The 18900-nt window shown below is 46.5% G+C and overlaps 1 protein-coding gene across 9 annotated transcripts in view; it reads right to left on the reverse strand.

Moving 5' to 3' along the window:
• The window catches only part of Znf827 (zinc finger protein 827), a 173107-nt gene that overhangs the window by 103196 nt on the left and 51011 nt on the right, over positions 1–18900 (reverse strand). For 8 of the 9 annotated variants that reach the window (XR_015736017.1, XM_087900540.1, XM_087900541.1 and 5 more), the window contains exon 5: positions 5668–5901. The exons of the other annotated variant lie outside the window; for it this stretch is intronic. Coding sequence is in view for 7 of the 8 variants with exons in the window: in XM_087900540.1 (XP_087756666.1) it covers positions 5668–5901 (234 nt within the window). In the remaining variant the exon portion in view is untranslated. The remainder of the gene's footprint in view (positions 1–5667; positions 5902–18900) is intronic. 9 annotated transcript variants of the gene reach the window in all.

Raw genomic sequence — 18900 nt, forward strand, 5'->3', positions numbered from 1 at the left:
AGACTCAGTTCTGGACATTCTTCTACCTCCCCACCAGTCTTACAGGGTGACAGGACAGACATCAGATATGTCTGCCAAAAGGCCTTTCCCTTACCTTTAGACACAGAAGTGTCCATTGGTGGGCCTTCATCGGAGCTAAGGAGTCTGCTGCAATTTGGAACTGGGATTAAGAAGGCTATCTAGCTGTTCTTCTGAACCAAGGGTAACCTGAAAAGCTGTTGACAACGACTGCTTCCCACCTCTGGACTGAGCAGCAAAACCCACCTGTAAACCTAGAGAGGTGCTGGGAGGAGCCTCCTGGGTTCTGAGGGCCTGCTGCATCCTGCCTGGGACTCGCTGCCTTCTTTCCTTGCTGACCCCATGAAGGGGACTTCTACCACTTCCAAGCAAAAGGCCCCACCAAAACCATAGCAGAAGTCAGTCTGCGTGTACTTCTCCGGTTCACTTGCGCCCACCTCAGAGATTACGTCACTTTAAAACTCCGCCTTCCTCAGGTTTACCTAGTATTGCTTTATTTTCTATTGTTCAAATAAAGAAAATTGGAGACTGTACGGCTTATAAAGAAAAGAGATCAAGGCTGGAGAAAGAGTCCAGTGGATTAGAGTGCCAGTAAAAGATTAGCGTTCAGTTCCTCAAACCCACTTACAACCATCAGCTCCAGGCGATCTGATGGCCTTCTGGCTTCCAAAGACATCCACACACACACATACATGCCAATAAAAACATGTCTACACAAGCAAGTGTGGAAGGCAGACTGTCATCTGATGCCTTCCACCCCAGTTTAGGGGACAGAGCACTCGCCAAACCTGAAGCTCAATGATTGGCTAGACCGACCGGCCCCAGGGATGCTCCTGTCTCTGCCTCCCATTTTCCCATTGCTGGGATTAGAGAGGTGTTGCAATGCCTGGCTTTTACATAGGATCAGGGGATCTGAATTCAGGTCCTCAAGCTTCTATAACAATGCCTTTATCCAATAAACCATTTCCACAGCCTGGAATTCTTCTTTTTAAAGACATATGTTTAACTGTGTGTACAGGGAAAAGAGAATGGGTATATGGAGGTAAGTGGAGGCCAGGGATGCCAGGTCCCCCTGGGTCTAGGACTACAGGTGATTGTGAGCTGCCCAACAAGGTGACAGGGCCAAACTCTTGTCCTCAATACATGTTCTTAACCAATGAGCCATCTCTCCAGCCCCAGAATTCTCCATTTTAAATGTCATTCTTGTTTGCTTGTTTGTTGTTGTTGTTTTTGTTTTCCCTCAAGACAGGTTTCTCTGTGTGTCCCTGGCTGTCCTCAAAACTGCTCTACAAAGCAGGCTGACCTTGAACTCACAGAGATCCACCTGCCTCTGCCTCCTGAGTGCTGGAATTAAAGATGTGCACCACTACCGCCCATCTTAAATGTCATTCTTAACTGCTCCTTTAGGTTTGTCCAACTGTGCATGGAACAGTCTACGTGCAGTTCCATAAAGAGGCCGCTCTGCTTATCTCTGGCACCTACCCTCTTCTTTCAAAGCACAGCACCAGGTAAACACGCCATCACTTCCAGCATTATGTCACATCTGTGACCACATTTATGACCTAAGTTTACCAGGTCACCAGACATTACCAAATCAGTCGGAAGGTAGCTTGACTAGTGTTCCCAACATGTCTAATGTCACACATCCTCAGTGCTAAACCTTGAAATGCTGGCTTCCCTAGATGAAGGCTTTGGGGAATTTTCTTTGGCAAGCACAGGCTTAGCAGGGAAGTTTGATGGTCTGGGCTCCTGTGTGTCACATAACAGCAGGTAGCCACAGACATCCAGTCATTTCCTTCGTGGGCTGTTTTCTTTATGGTGTCAGCTCACTGTCACGCACTCAACTGCACAGTGAACATCTGGGAAGGGAATCTGGACCACAGCAAGAAGGAACGTCTCCCAGCACACAGGCCATGGGAGTTTCGCCTGATGCTAACTCACGTGTGCTTCCCCAAAGAACATGTGTCCACTTGGAAAGCACCCTTCCTACACACATTGTCTGGACCATGTGCGGATCATTCATCCTTATGGAATGAACACAGATATTTAAACATGGAAACAGGAGAAAGCCCAAATCATTGACTAGTTTCTTCTTGCTAATTCACTGAAAACCTATTAGGAAAATCAGTAAGAAGAGAGAGAAGAAAAACCCTTTTCCTTGGCTGTTCTTTGGGTCAAAGAGAAACAGAGAAGAAACAAAAGAAAAGCATCTCCCATGCACTACTGTTGCTATAATACTGTCATCTCCCTGCCTATCTGAGGTTTCATCCTCCATGTTGTTGGTGACTTCAGTCAACTGTGTTCCCAAAATAATAAATGATAATTCCAAACTATTTATAGGTTTGGACAACTTGTATTAGAATACTGTCGTAGCCAGGCAGGGCAGTGGTGGCCTTTAATCCCAGCACCAGGGAGGCAGAGGCAGGCAGACCTCTGTGAGTTCCAGGCCAGCCTGGGCTACATAGTGAGGCCTGGTCTCAAAAAGCAAACAAAAGACATTGCTGTATTTGCTAATAACTTACTGTGCTTAACCATAAATGGTTATCATCGCTAGACTGTATGGGGGGGCTTAGAATGTTCAGACATTCACTAGTGTTCCTGAATACATACCCCACTGGCTGAGAAGGGACCCCTAGAGCTGTTTCATACAGGTTCTTTCTGACCAAAGGTTTTTGCAGAAAATGAAAGAGACTGTGAATGAGATTGTGCAGGCTGGGAAGACATGTGGACAGCTGTCCACAGAATGCCTAGAACAAGACTCTGGAGGCAGCCGCCACCCTGGCTCTGCACTGGCTTTGGGAAGAGGATGCTTGCCTATCTACAAGGGAATTGGATGGTCCCTTACTTGGGTGTCTTTCAGGGCATGGCTGTTCAAACTGTTGAAATGGTATCTCAAACATGGGGGGCTTAAGACATCTTCCTTGTGCCCTCCTTCTTGCAAGAGCCTTAATCTATTCATGAAGAGAAAGACTGACGTTGACTTCTTTGTTTTGTTTTGTGGCAGAGCCTCGCTGCATAGCCCAGGCTGTCCTCAAACTCGCAGTCCTATCTCAGTCTCCTCATCCTGGAATCACAGGCATGGTTCTCTACACAGAGCCGAGCATCCACTTCACTCCCAAGAAAGGAACCTCTTACCTCATGGCTTTGGGATGAAAGGACACTGTTTTTAAACCCACTCACCTAACTTAAGACTTAGGGAAATAATGTTGACATGGCTATGGCACACTAGAGCACCGCGATGCTGTGACCCCCTGGACAGATTCCCAGGCTGATTGCTCCTGCACCGCACACGTAGAGGCTACACTAGACGACAGTAAAGAACTACAGCCACCTTAAGGGCATGTGACTTACAGCAATATTCCACTAGGAATAATAGGAAACTCTTTATCCTTAAAAGTCTCTTACTGTTAATTCTGTTGGTAATTATTTTAATGGCCACCTGTCCCATTCATAAAATTAAGAAAAATAGTATTAATGCCCTCACAGAATTTAGTTTCAAACAGTACTGATGAGAGCACAGAAATGCGGGGATGTGGACACAAGTATCCTTGACCCAAGTCTTGTCTACGCAGGATGTTCTTTTCAGGAAAGAGAACAGTTATCAGTCTTCATGAGGGTTTGTTTCTACATTATGAAGGGTGGTTGCCCTTCAGAAACAGGACCATTCATCCAGCTTCTGTTAAACGCCGACACACACATACTCAATGAAAATCAATGAATATACTTAGAGCCTTCATCGCCCACAAATACCATTAGATATCCATGGCAGCATTTCTCTTGGCGGGGGGTCCTCATTATTGTCTAGAAAAGAGTTTCCTACTTCGGTCTCTCAAATGGCATCATCCAAATGGATTAAGATACTGTTGGGTAGTGTTGGTGCATGCTTTTAATCCCAACACTTGGGAGGCAGAGACAGGAGGATCTCTGTGAGTTCAAGGCCAGCCTGGTCTACAGAGCAAGTTCCAGGACAGGTTCTAAAACTACAGAGAAAACCCCACCTCAAAAAAAAAAAAAAGGATTAAGATAAAATATTTTCTTTACGAACATCTGCCCTGAAGTCTCATTCAGCACTTTCATCATCTCCTTCAGTGCAGCACCAGCCTCCTCCGCTCTCCATGGCAGCTACACAGTACATTCTGAAATGGCATTATTAGCTGGCAGAATCTACCGTTGAGGAGAGCACAGGCATGAGTGGGGAGAAAGAGTTTAAGTCACTGTTTTGGGAGAGCTACCTCTGGGAGAACGGAGGTGGGTGACCTCCGTGGACTGACTGAACATAACCACAGCAGAGGGCTCATCGCATCGCTGAGATATTTTGACACAGGAGGGAGACACACATACATTAACTGGTACGGGCTCTAACATGGCCGCTTTGCCTTCCCAGCTTCCATCTTTCCAGAGCTCCGTCAGTGTAAGCATCACTTGTGAAGCCTGGGGAAAGGGAGTTCCAGAAGATCACAGTGACTCTATCATGCTCTGTCACTAGCAAGTCATGTTCCCCTCACAGTTCAGTGTGTTTTGAATTAATATCAAAGACAAGAATTCTTAACCCCACCAACTGGCAGATGCAGGAATTTCGACGGTTCTGACATGCTGACTCTAAGTAAATCACTATTAATTTCTTACTTTCCAGCCTTCTAGTGAACCAGAAACACTGTCAGAATTGCCAATGAAATTACAGATCACTCTGAGGAGTACCACAAAGGCAGCTCTTGCTTTCATCCTCCAAGCACAGCAAGTTCCCAACGAAAAACAGCTTTTGATTCATATTAACATTTCAAACATAGTTTCTAAAAATTACCTTCAGGAGGCAGCAAACTGAGTATAGTTACCACTTGACAGGTAGGATTACCAATACAGCTTCTTCTTCCATGATCTGAAAGTCATGCCCTGCTACCAAAAAGACACTAAATTTTCTACCTGTTGCAGAGAATGAGGTAGACATTGCTACCCCAAATCCAAAATTCACTAGCTTCAATTTATAGCCCGTTTTTTCTTATATCCAACAAGTTGAGACTACACTTAGACATTAGTGGAGTCATCCATTCATCGTTAAGAACAGGTTAGTTAATGTAACCTCCCCCAGGAAGGTCTCTATTCTTAAAACTGCCTGTTGCTAATCTGTTGATAATTACTTTGCGTGCCACCTCAACTGCTCACCAAGCCAAGGGAAATATTTGAATGGTCATTAAAGAATATAGTATAAATCTATAAAAGACACAGGGTCTTCTTCTCTTAAGAAAAGGTATTTTGATCAAGTAGAAGAAATCCTGTGAATGTTGTTAGAATCCATTTAAAGTCTTGGCCGATACCATCTCCAATTTCGGTGATGTTCATTTCTGATAATATCCAGAAAGAGAAAGCTGTATCTAGATAAATAGATGCAGCACGCAGAGAACAGAACAAACTCAATATGTCTAACACAGGAACTGAAGCCAATGTCTAGAAAGGTGCAGCACGGAGAGATAGAAACAAACAAACTCATGCATGTAACACAGGAACTGAAGCCAAACTAACTGATCATTCCTTAAAGTTGCTGTTTCCACGCTATCATTGCCATCGGGTTAATTATAAGCCATGCAGGAAACGGTCCAGTTGGCTTGCACGTGAAAGGACCAGAATGGAAATATTTCAGAATCTATCTGGTACCTGAGAGCTTCATGAGAAGTTCTGAGGCAGCTTTGGCAGACAGGTCCCGCCTTGGCACGCTCCCCTTGCTTTCCTGGGGTGTCAGTGGGTCCTCGGAGAGGTTAGGGGCGGCCACTTCCGGTTCCGGGCTGAACACGTAGCTGGGCCGGGGCAAGGACGTGCTTAGGGACTCCTCTTCCTTGGGTTCCTCCTTCACTTTAAAGTTAAGATTCATAGGCTCCTTCTGGTTTGCAGCTGTCAAAAAATAAGAAGAAGAAAGAAGAGAGAAAGGGAAAGGGATATATATGTGTGTATGTGTGTATCTCCCCACTACCCCTCTAAGTTAACCACACTTCACCTTGTGCTTAACAGCTGGAGGGGCCACAAAATGACCAAAAGGCTAGGCCCTGGGCACATCACCTTTATAGAGTGCACCCCATGAGCCTTGGTCTCAGCTGGGTGTGAGCTTCAGCATATATGAAACCCGGGGTGTTTTCAAAAGTGCTGTCTTCACCAAGCATGTGAGCATTTTCTCCTTGGTTTCTTTAAACATCTCCCCTGGGTGTGCTGTTGCCTCCCCGGCCTCTTAGAACATTCTCCAGCTAATTCTACCATTAAACAATAGCTCGCAAAATTATTCTGCTGTCAAATATTGAAATAAAGTCAGGAGTCAGCAGCAGTATCTAAAACTGATCCCCTGAGGTGGGTGGAAAGGGTGAGAACATTGAATCTGTCAAAAAGAAAAGCAGGACTGGAGATCCACTATTCTCAGTGAGGTAATAACCAATGGTCACTACTGACCCACGCACAGGGTCCATATACTTTGTGCTGTCACCACGAGAAAGCCTATGCCTGCAGAGCCTAGGTCACCTCCACATGCAAAATGGGCTTTGGGTTTTTTGTTCTGTTTTGTTTTGATTTTTTTTAAGAAAAAATATTTCGGAAGAGTTTTGTATTTATAGAACAGCTGCAAGGACAGTTGTAAGGGCTTCCGCACAGACGTCCCTAAGAACGGCGTTCTCTTCACCACACATTTGTCGGAACTACGGAATCCATGTGGCTATGATCCAAACCCCAGATTCGTTCACTAGTGCCCATTTTCTCATTTTTTTGAAACCGCGGAGAGCATAGTCAGAACAGAGCTAAGCAGCCTGTCATGGGACGGATGATTTCTACGGGCGGGCCACTCTGTACCAGGCCTTTCTCCTGTGCACACCACACAGAAAAGGCCTCAGGAAACAGGGAGCTCCCCATCACACTGTCCCAGCCACCGCATCAAAGACCCATGCAATGCCAATTGTCCCTGTGCCACACAGGACATGTTTGTCTTTTGACTTCATCCTCATCTGTGTTCTTAGAAGCTCTTCTTAGAAAGAGCCTGGCCTGTCCCAGCCTAACAAACAAGACCGAGAAAACGGCTCCCCGCTAATACAGTCCTGGTCCAGGGCCTTTTCCCGTTTCTAAGAATGCTTGCTTTAGACCATCAGGTTGAGGGGCTTGGTATACTTGCAAACTGGGCCTGAGAGCTAGAGGAACATCTCCGGGTCTCACAATTACAACTCCATGGAGCTGGGATCAGAACCTGGGTCCCTATGTCCCTGACTTCCTTCACCATACCGCACCTCTACCTGGAGTGCTTTATTAACAAAACCAAGCTCTGAAACCCTGGTTAAAATACCCCGTTCTCAGTGAGGTCTACACCAACCACCCATTTAATAGTGACCTTCGCCCGACTGTACTCCTAATCTTCCTTACTTGCTCTAATCTTTTCATTCTCCCAAATATGAACACTTACCATTTAATACCCTACTGTTAGGGACAGAATTGTGCCTCCCACCCCGTCCCTATGAAAGCCGAAGTTCCGCCTTCCCAGTGTGAGTGTATTCACATTAGAACTTTAAGGGGACACTGAAGTTAGTTCAATGAAGCATGAAGGTTAGGTCAGCAGCCAATACCAGTGGTTCTGAGAACCAGTTTCTCTCTCTCTTCTTATGACGAGAAACACCAGAGATGTCTCTACATGGGGGAAGGTCAAGTGCGGACACAGAAAAGAAACCATCTACAAGCTGAGCAAAGAAGTCTCAGGAGAAATCAAACCCTCTGACAACTTGATGTCGGGCTTCCAGCCTCCAGAAATATAAGATGCAAATATCTGTTGTTTAACACACCCAGAGTGTAGTGTTTTGTTGTAGCAGTCTTAGCACATGAGCTGAGTATTCTAGAAGCCCTGACTGGTCTGTTCTCTCGACCCCAGGGTCAGCATCATGAAGACACTGACCTCTGATTTTAAAGCTGACGTGTGTCAAGAGCACAGAACAGGCCCAAGGCAGAGGCCCCGTCCGTACTTAGGAATGATAAAATGTGCTTGCTCTAAAGCAGTGACATTGATGGCTTTCTAATAGCACCATGGTCAGCAAAAATGGGGAACTCTGACATTCCCACAAGCAGCAGTCAGAAGCGCTTCCCCTGGACGTATCATCATGGTAAGGCAAGGAAGGCTGAGGTGAAGTTCAAAGCTTTGCTACCTGCCTAGACCATGGGCGTGCTGGTATACCTTTGAAGAAGCTTCGCTAATGGACAGCCTAGCCCTTGGTGGAAACTGCTACCAAACCTAAAGCAAAAGGAACGATGGCACTCTTTAGAGCAAAGCTCAAATGGCTGCTCCCTACCTCATCCCAGGACCCCTTCCTGAGACGCTGCTGGTGGCATGCTAACGCTGTCCGTTCCCCAACACTTTCCTCCCAGAACTGTCATAAATCCTGCCCCAGAGCAGCCTACGCAGCCACGGCACAGTAATCAGTGTGTGTTTATTACGTGATTACGTGTATGCTTTCTTATCCTTTTAGAAGGAACCATTCAGAGTGAATAGAAATTACCTCCATGCTGTTCCCTTTATTTGCAAACACGTTTCTTCTAAGATGAGACTGGGAACAGTAAAATATCAAGAAAAGTCCCAACTTCAGAGAGGGTGACCACATGGAGCGGATGCTCATGGAACTTGCGAGCACCTTCTAGGAAGATTAGTCAGAAGACTTAAGAAAAAGAGGAAATTCAGCATTGCCAGTGAAACCTGGACTTCATGGGCCTCAGAAAAGACACCTGAAAAGCGACAGACCAGCTTTGTGCTGCAGTGACATCAGCTTGCCCAGGGCTACCAACCTGGCTTTCATTCAGGCTGTATCAAAAATATCATAGCAATGTGTATCGAGGAAGTATAAATCTAACTAACAATGCAACAGGAAACCATGTTGAAAACACTGATCTGCTCGAGTCTCATTTCCCAGGCCCTTGGTCTAGAGAAGCGCACAGGCTGGGCTCCTTTCTGTCAACTCTCAGAAATAAGTTCACTGAGACTAGTGCATGAAACCTGGATTTTATAATTAATTTGGCTGAATAATTGTCATCTTTTAAATGATGCTGCTTTTCAAAGACCCACATACATAAAATTAAAGATGTTTTCCTGTGAGAGGGGATCACGAGAAGAAAAGCAAAGATCTGTAACTTACTGTGACGTCTACTTCATTCCTTTGCACACAGAGAAAGATCCATGCGCACACGGAACTCAGCCTATACGGGCTTTCACAGCACCTGCCCTGACATTCATGTATCGTACAGTTGGCCAAGGCTCCACACCTTAAACCATATGGAAGCCTCGCTAATCAAGAAGCCTGTCTCTCTTTCACTATTGGCTACAAACATTTTAGGAGCTGAGCCATTCTTGTTCTAAATCTTCTTGATGGAGTGAGTTGTCATTTCAAGGAATCAGATCTGCTTCTAAGCATATGTACAACAAATTAAAGTTAACCATGAATGCAGAAAAGAAATGGGCATGGCAAAATAATTCCAAAACTTCAATCCTCAGTGGTGGGCATTGACGACATACACTCGAGTCATCCACAGGGAGATTCTGTCTAAGACTTGGTCTCCAAAGAGATGCTCCATACAATGTATTTAAAGACCATTCTTGGGCAGCTGAGATGGTTTAGTGAGCAAAGGTGATTGCTACCATGCCTGATGACCTGAGTTCACTCCTTGGGCCCCACATGATGGAAGGAGAGAACCAACTTTCACAAGTTTTAGTTGTTCTCTGACCTACACACACACACATACGCATGGACATGCACATGTACACACAGGTACACACACACATGCACATGTGTGCATATGGATGCAAATAAGGACCATTCTTTTGCTTAATAATGATCACAAAAAGCATTTAAGTAATTGCGGGGGTTAAGTCGTCTTCAAGCACATGGGGAGGGCATGCCATGCCTATCCGCAGGTGAGGAAGCTCTAGAGGACAGCGAAATGACTGCCCCAACCACGGAGCTCAAGGACAGAGGCACCAGGCTCCAGAGCAGCTGTGCAGTGTGGGCTTTGGAAAAATGAGAATGGACGGGACTGAGCCGAGGAGCATCAATAGCAAAGGGAAAAGTGAGTGCCATTTTCTGACAGCATAGGATCCTAGGGCCATTGGCCTGAGCGGACAGAGAGTAGAAAGAGACCAGAACACATATGCTTTGGTCCTGTGCTGCTGGTCCCCCAGAGGAAGGAAAGGGACAGATGTAAGACGACAATAGAGCTCTAGTTTCCCATCTGCCAGTCTGATGACTGCTAAGCTGCTCTGTGGAAAAGTCTGGCCACGGGGGATTCCATTTACTCCTCATCCTAAGCCAGATCCTGAGAAGAGAGCCTCACACACGTGGCTCTCAAGCAGTGGTCCAAGGAACCCTAGGATAACTTTGAGAGTTCCAATTAATGTTTATCTCAAATATAATATTTTAAAGTTGCTTTGAATTCACACCACACTTGATTTTAAAGTGTCAGGATGACACCTGAAATGTAAAGTCACCAGAGACCACCAATGTGCTGCCTTGTGTTGATGAGTCAGTTTAGTTTTGGGTAATGCAGTGTCTCCTGCTACCATGGAACTGTTGGACTTCTGGTAACACCTCATACGGAAGCAACTTGCTGATCTTTGTGAAACCCTAGATCTCCGTGCGAGTGCCACTGTGGAACTGTATGGTCCCCAGTCCCCGTATATGGAGTCCGTATGCACCACGTGCCTTCAGTCAGCATCTCGACCTTAGCAGCGTGCATGTCTGGACTGGATCATTTGCTGGAGGAGGAGCTGCCGTACACACCGCCTCCCTAGTCTCTACCGACGCGGTGCCCATAGCTCCTACCAGGCATGAAAACAAAATCATTTCTCTAGAATTCCCAGGTGTCCCTTGGGCATACCTGCGCAACATGAAATGCCAGGGTAGGTTCCAGAACATGTGCTTGGGTGTGCCTTCTGATAGCAGACCAAAGAAGGAAGATATGCAGAGATGCAGAAGTGTGGCTGAACTGCCAGCTATGGATCACAGTCCAGGAGACACCGAGTTTCCCCTGGATCTTAATACCGTCTCCATGTTGTATATGCAGAACCTAAGATCCAAGGTGAGTAAAAACTTTTCCTAAAGGCCAGATGAACTAGGACTGAAAAAGCATAGGATCAAACCGGACTCTCTGAACGTGGCGGACAATGAGGGCTGGCTGAGAAGCCAAAGACAATGGCACTGGGTTTTGATCCTGCTGCATGGACTGGCTTTGTGGGAGCCTGGTCTGTTTGGTTGTGCACCTTCCTGGACCTGGATGGAGAGGGGAGGACCTTGGACTTCCCACAGGGCAGGGAACCCTGACTGCTCTTTGGACTGGAGAGGGAGGGGGAGGGGGTGGGGGAGGGAGAAGGAAAGGGGAGGTAGGGAGGAGGCGGAAATTTTTTAATAATAATAAAAAAAATCAAAAAAAAACTTTTCCTAAATAATGGGTCACTAGTTATCAAGTGGCTGATACAGAATCACGGGCGGCTCTGGTGTGGTTGTCAGCATGGGATGCTCCTTGTGTATCACTTAATAAATAAGGGACAAGAGCAGGTGCCGAACGCTCAGCCTCTGAAGGAGGAACTTTGTCGCTTCAGTTTTTCTTACAAGCATCCGAAACATTAATGGGAGAAGCTGTTAAACATCCCTTCCCACTTCCGATGATGTTCCTGCAGGAAGCAGTATCGCTTTCGCTGATTTCGGTTTGTTTTTTGAGACAAGGCCTCCAGACACAGCTCCAAGCTGACCCTGAACTGGGATCCTCCTGCCTTAGTCACCCAAAGGCTGAGATTGCAAGTGTGTGCCTTCCTACCTAACACGGCTTCCGTGAGCAAAATAAACCTAGAAATGTAACAGACAATAACATTGCTATAAAGACTATGCTCCATAACACCAGAGTAATGCTTAAATCCATTTGCTTAGGTTTTTAAATAAATAAATAAATGTGCTAACTATAAATTTGTAAAATAGCTCCTTTTTTAAATGCCACTTTTATGTGTTTTACACAGTGGCTACATTTACTTTTTTTTGAGAAAAGTAAATTAATTGAACATTTAAAATGCAAAGTGAAAGTCAACAAGGTTTCCACCGCCTTCTTTTGCAACAAGGAGACATGGGCTCAGATAATGACAGGTTTTTTTAAGTCACAGTTGTCAGTGACTGAATTGGAATCAGGGCTTAGTTCTGGGGACTGTACCCCAACTTCAAATCTACCAAGCTGTCCTGTGGGGCACGTGGGCACATATGGGCAGGCTGGAGACCTGGAATTTTTCAATGATTTGATACACTTTAGATGTCAAAAATAAATCATCTTCTCAAACATAAGAAAGATCATGATTTAATTAAATAGCAACAGCTGAATACTTCTTTCAAATGCATGCTTTGTGCATGTGGAATTCTTAAAATGTTAACTTAAAAGTTTTAAACCTTGGCCTTTAGTTTTAAATCATTTTGTAACTAGTGTTTAGCGAAAGTTTTAAGGTCTCGTGTTTCTCATCAGTCCCTGCAGGGGTTAATAAACCTTGGCCAGGATTCCGGATCTGCACACCCAAACCAAGTCTTCAGAGGTCCCCAGTGACAGTTGCAGTTATGGACATGGAGCCGACAGGATACAGAGAGCGGTCAAGGCAGCAACAGTGAGCAGAGCCCCAGGATGAATTATGAGTGTTTTCTCCACGGCTGAACTACGTTTAAAGCCGGCATGTGAGACTGGGTATGGTGGTGCTTGCTGTCACCCAACACTCAGGAGGCACAGACCAGAGGACCTGGACTTCAAGGTCATCGTCAGCTACGTAGGGAACTGGAGGCCAATCCGGGCTACATGCGACCCCCCAATAAAACAAAACAAAACAAATCGCACATATAATGAGCAAGAGTGGCCATCTGCAGTAATCGTCTTAGCAGACAGGATGTCTCTCTTGTCAACAGCAGGAAGGACTGGTCCTGGAAAATCACTCAAGCCTCGAGGAAATGTGAAAGAAAGCTGTTTTCAAAACTCATGCTATTAACACATTCAGAAATGAAATGCCTTAACGGCACCGGAGTCATCTGCACAGAGACTAGGAGAAAGGAGCCCCACAGATTGGACCACGTCCTTCCTATGGCCTTTTGGACTGATGGCCCACTCCAGAGACATCACCTCCTGGCCGCTACACCTGCCACCTTCAATTAAATTAACACGGAGACATGCTGGTTCCTGCATCCGTTTGTGATCTTGGTCACTGTGGATCACCAAGAGAGTCTAAAGCACTGGGGTTCGTAATGGATTGTGCAATGGTCAGTCACTCCTACCCTGAAAGCCTAGCTCCTCCTGAGAGGAAGAAGGGGATCTTTGGAACTTCGTGCTTCACATATATATGTTCTGGGTGGCCAGACCCCAGAACAACAGGTGAGAAGAAGGCTGAATGAAGAGGGCGTGTGCAAGAGCCCTCAGTTTCCCTTAGTGTGGAGAGCTGGTTACTCAACAGAAAGAGAACTAGCCAGAGGGTGTGACCCGGCTGTCGGTAGAGTGCTAGGCTAGCATACACAAAGCCCTAGGTTGGATGTCTCCTACCACATAAACTGGGCGCAGTGGCTCATGCCTGTGATCCCAATACTCGAGAGATGAGACAAGAAGATCAGGAGTTCAGTAGCATCCTTGGGTATGTGAGACGGTACGAGGGGGGGGGGAGAGGGAGGGAGGGAGGGAGGGGGGAGGGAGGGAGGGAGGGAGGGGGGAGGGAGAGAGGGAGGAAGAAAGTAAGGAAAGAAAGAAAAAGAGAGAGAAAAAGAGAGGAAGGAAAGAAGGAAAGAAAGAAAAAGAGGGGGGAGGGAGGGAGGGAGGAAGGAAGGAAGGAAAGAAGGAAAGAAAGAAAGAAAAAGGGAGAGAGAAAGAGAGAGAAAGAAAGAAAGAAAGAAAGAAAGAGAGACAGAAAGACAGACAGACAGACAGGAAAAGTTAGATAACCAGGCCTCACTTGTGGAGAAGTACTGGAGCAGAATCATCAGCACTTTTTGAAGGGCTAGGGGTGGGGCAGGGGGATGAAGGCTGGAGGGGTGAGATATCCAGGGATGATATGAAGCCTACCCAGAAAGAAGGGTCGATATAGACATGTTTTGAAGGCACACGGGGGAAAGAGTAACTGGATTAGTGACTAAAAGCACATGCATTAGAAATGATGCCATGATTGGAAGCCAAGGAAAATAAACAGTGGAGCAGACGGAGGTCAAAAGACAGTTCGCTTAACTGAGAAATAAAAATTAGGTAATAGCTAATTAAGTGGTCACAAGCCAAGCCTTTGTAGTCAGCCAGGGCTGAGTCTTTGCTCGGGTTTCTTACAGCCGAACTCTTCCAGTCTCGGCTTTCTCGTCTCTAGAACAGGTTTAGTGTTGGCCCTCTGGTGCTGCAGGGGGTTAAATGAGACGCTGCAAGAGGCTGCTGGCACCGTGCCTGGTTCCCAGAAAACACGTCTGGTTAGTGATGCTCTTACACCAGCAGTAGAAGTGGCAACAATAACAACGGAGCAGAAGGAAAGGAATGGCTGGGGTTCCGTGTTAAGGATACAATCATCCATGATAAATTTTCCCAAAGGTCTACCAAGGAGAAACATTATTCTGGGACCAAGACTTGCCAAGGAGCCTGACGACTGAGCTCAATCCCTGGAGCCCCCACGGCAGAAGGGCGGAAACAACTGGCTCCCGTACGTTGTCCCCTGATCTCCACATTCATGCTGTGTCTCCCCACTCCACACATTCAAAACAAATAAAGAAAATATAATACGTTTTTAAAAAGTATTCTGGTGACTACCATAGAACTAGCTATTCCTACGCAGCACAGTGAGGGAAGAAATGTCTAAACGCCAGCCCTCACCTTTCCGCTGTAACGTGTTTGGGGACTGACAAGGGAAGGTCTGGAATGTAAGCTGGCTTGTTACCACTCTATCTGTAGAAGCCTAAAATAGTAATGCGACTTCCACGGTTGGAGTATGGCTTGGTGCTAGGGAGGCTGCCTAGCATGCATAAGGCCCTTGGTTTCATGCCCAGTACCACACAAAAAATTAATGCAATTTCCAAAGGTGCCTGCCATACAAGAGTCACGGGAAGGCACTGTGTTGGAGAGGCTGGCCAAGGGCGAGAACAGAGCCAACTTCCTGGATGGTGACGTCTTTACTTTGCAGTCCGGGGCATGGACACGTTTGGCCCAGGAACACTGGAAGTACACAGCCTGGAGTTATTAGCTGTGTAAATACGAACAAGATCTTTAAGCCTTTCTCAGTTTCCTATCTGTAAAATGGAGTGATAACAATAATCACGCAGTTATGAGACTCCAAGAAGCTCAATACAGCAAAAGTCAGCACCACAGACACATACAGCAACAGTGAGTGAAATCCTCCTGCCTCCCGGGCTCCACCCACACAAACTTCAGCTCCAGGCTCTGCTTGCGTATAAGTCCGTCCGTCCCCTGCACTAGCAAGTCATTAAAAGGAAGACACTCTCTCTCTCTCTCTCTCTCTCTCTCTCTCTCTCTCTCTCTCTCTCTCTCTCTGCCTTCTGCCCACCCCTCAGAGGAATCACCAAGTTCAATAAAGTCCAGAGTTTCAAAAGGGCATTCATGCTCTCTACTCATACACTACCCTCCTGCAGCTGCTCACACGAGGAATTTAGTCACATGGCCTGAGAGTGCCTAGGCAGAACTGAACAGAATGGCTAAACCAAATCTGAAAAGCGACTATCAAACAGTCCAGTCAGGGAACCATGCCCCCATGGTGATGTGTGAGTCCCTGGCTACCAGCACCGATGTCTCGGGGTGTGAATGGCACAAGACTGGCATTTACATGGAAGAAGGCCCACTTGTTAAGATGCGGCTGAGACAGCCATCAGAGCCGCCAGGCTATGGGGATGGCTTGGTCCGCTGGCTATCTCCAGCAGGAGTGCTAACATTTATACATAAGCCCAATTGTTACTTCCAAATGCATCAAAATAGTAAGCAATAGATGGAGGTTTCAGAACAAAGGCCTCTGGGAAACAGCAAGGCATGGCACAGGAACGTCTGTGGGCATCTGTCATTTCTACTTGAAAACTCGCACTGTTTTACGGCCGAGGCCCCTAAGCCAGAAACACTTGAGCAAGCGCCTGTTCACCCACAGCTGCCTCTGAGGCTGAGCGTGAGTCGGTCTTTCAGAAGGTCCATCTTTCCGACCTAAAAGTATTCTGGTGTCGATTTTATAGAGCTAATAGCATGCGGGAGACAGCACAAACTTTTTTTTGTCAGTTTCTAGATTAAAAATAGTTGAAATGACTTATATCTTTTATTTTGGAACGCCAGGGACAAAAAAGATATCCCTTGCCAACAAGGGAGGTGCCAAGTTTCTGTCAACTAGCTGCTTGGTTATAATCTGGGGAGTTAGAATTAAATTTCTATCTTGAAAAATGGCATCTTGGAGAAAAAAAGATGGTGCAAGACGATTGCAGGAACTTGTAGTTTGGTCCTCTGATGAGGATGCGCGTAGCTTTTGTGTGGACACATGTTCCTGTGCACATGTGTTGGTGTGGGGTGCAGAGGTACATGCACAGGGCAGAGGTTAACCTTTAGGAGCCATCCACCTTGTTGTCTGAGGACAAGGGCTCTCACTGCACTTGGCACTTGACACTTAGGACAGGCCGGCCAGTGAACCTCAGCGACCCACCTGTCCCTCTCCTTCTCACGGGGATTACAAACGTGTGCCCCTTCACCAGCTTCCTACAGCGGTGCTGGGGAATTAAACCCATGGCTTCGGTTAAACACTTTACTGAAATCCCCAGAATCTGGAAGCTCCCAGTCTACTTTGGGGATTCTCAGTCTGGACAATGTGTCTTGCCATGAGCCCTCTGGAAGAAAACCACAGGGTTCATGAACACAACTCACACAGGCCCCCCCCCCTTCATAGCAACCTTGGTCTATAATGAGGTGGTGTCTCAGACACAATTTACAGCAGCATGTCTTTCCATGAGCTCAGATAAAATGAAAGTTGAGCTACACTCAGAGATTCTGATCTATACTGAAAAACATTGTACCAAGTACCAAGTTAGGGTTGTTGGTTTGCTTGTTTGGGGGATTGTTTGGCTCGTCTGAAATACTCCTCTTGTAGTCCAGGTTGGTTTCTAATTCTCTATACAGCTGTGGAGTAAACTGAGTCTCCGGCCTCCACCTCCCTATGACAGGCCTGCATCTCTATCTCCAGTTTATGTGGTGCTGGAGATCCTACCTGGGCCTTTGTGCATGCGAGGCAAGCCAACTCCGGACTGTGTTGGGTCTCCAGCCCATGGTACCCACTGTCTATCACCTATCAGCTGACCTTTGTCCCGGTTGCCTGTTAGAATCGCCGGAGGAATGCAAGGAAAATACCAATGTCTGGGCCTACCCCAGACCAATTAATTAAAACATCATTTTTGGGCTCTGGTATTTTACAGAAACTCCCTAGGTAGGGCTAGCTAGCCGTGGAGCTTACAAACTGCTGCTGGCCACAGGAGACAGACCCAGGGTCAACAGGAGCAGTAGCTTCCTGGGTAAGCACCTCTCTGAGGAACACTCCCAGTCATGTGACCAGGGGTAGGCCACCCTGTTATCCAATAATTTGCGTAAGTCTTCTGGCTTCCAGGAAAGAGCTACCGCCCTGAAGGCCTGCCTCCCAGGCCCAAACCCAGAGGAGAGTCTACAAAATTATTTTTGCCCCAACAATGCAGAAAGTCAGCAGTTGGGCTGAATCAACCTTGATGGCAAGCCTGGATCTAGGGAACAGCACTGTCCTCAAGGACTGAGGGAAGCTGTCAGGCTTCACGGGGAAAACAGCTGCAGGTTCAGAGAAGGGATTTTATTTCACAAGCCTATAACCAGCAAACCTCCAAATTGAGGGAGGGTTGCCCAGTCCTCAACCCTCCTAACGCTGTGACCCTTTTAAGTCAGGTCCTCATGTTATGGTGACCCCAACCATATAATTGTTTCATTGCTACTTCATAACTAAAATTTTGTTACTGTTATGAATCATAACATAAATATCTGATATACAGGATATCTGTTATGTGACCCTTGAAGGGGTCATGACCCACAGGTTGAAAACCACTGGGTTAGTGTGTATTTAAAACTGCAATGCACCCTTCCCAGTGATTGTGAACCTCAGGGGGCTCCATTCGGTGAGTTTTACGCTTGATTTTATTAACCAAAGGAGCAAAAAGCATCAGAGGTTTTCTTTCTTTCCTTTGGAAACAAGTAAGTGTCTGCACGCTTGAACTGTGCTCCGTTTTTGTAGACCATGAACGGACACAGAGACTCCCAGAATGGGTGCCCAGGAACAGCTGCACCCGATTGTACCAGCAGGTGCAAGGACAGAGCCCTAGGGGAAACCGTACAGGAACAATGGCGTCATTGTGAGAGGGCCTGGGGCTGACCACTAGGCCACATCGTTTGAGGGCAAGGAGAGCTAGAAACTCAGCCATAGCTCCCTGGGATTGTGTTCCTGAATGGCAGCCACTAAGAGAGCCAGGTAGAGCACACAGCAAGCCCAGCAGTCAGCAGCAGGCCAGACCAACCACACAGTCAGTGTGGGGGGAATCTGCAGAAAAACACATTCCTTTCCTTTTAACATAACTTCTCCTCCCGTGGGCAGCAGTGCCACAGTCACCAAGTTTACATTTACATCCAAATATGCACACAAAAAAATTACCGATGCATCTCACTCCCTGGTGACTTTATAACAGGTTGCTAGGTAACAGTGCATACAAGTCAGGTTTCAGGACCTCGAGTAAGCCACCATAAAATAGCTGCATGGGCCTTTTGCATAAACAGTGTGCCTTTGCTATCTGTTTTCTTATGCCAATTGATCAGTCGGGAAACTCTCCCATGGCCAAACTATAAGCAGCCCCCCATCAACAACTG

The sequence above is a fragment of the Myodes glareolus genome, chromosome 22, assembly GCF_982192425.1.
Source record: "Myodes glareolus chromosome 22, mMyoGla1.1, whole genome shotgun sequence".
Classification (NCBI taxonomy): Eukaryota; Metazoa; Chordata; class Mammalia; order Rodentia; family Cricetidae; genus Myodes; species Myodes glareolus.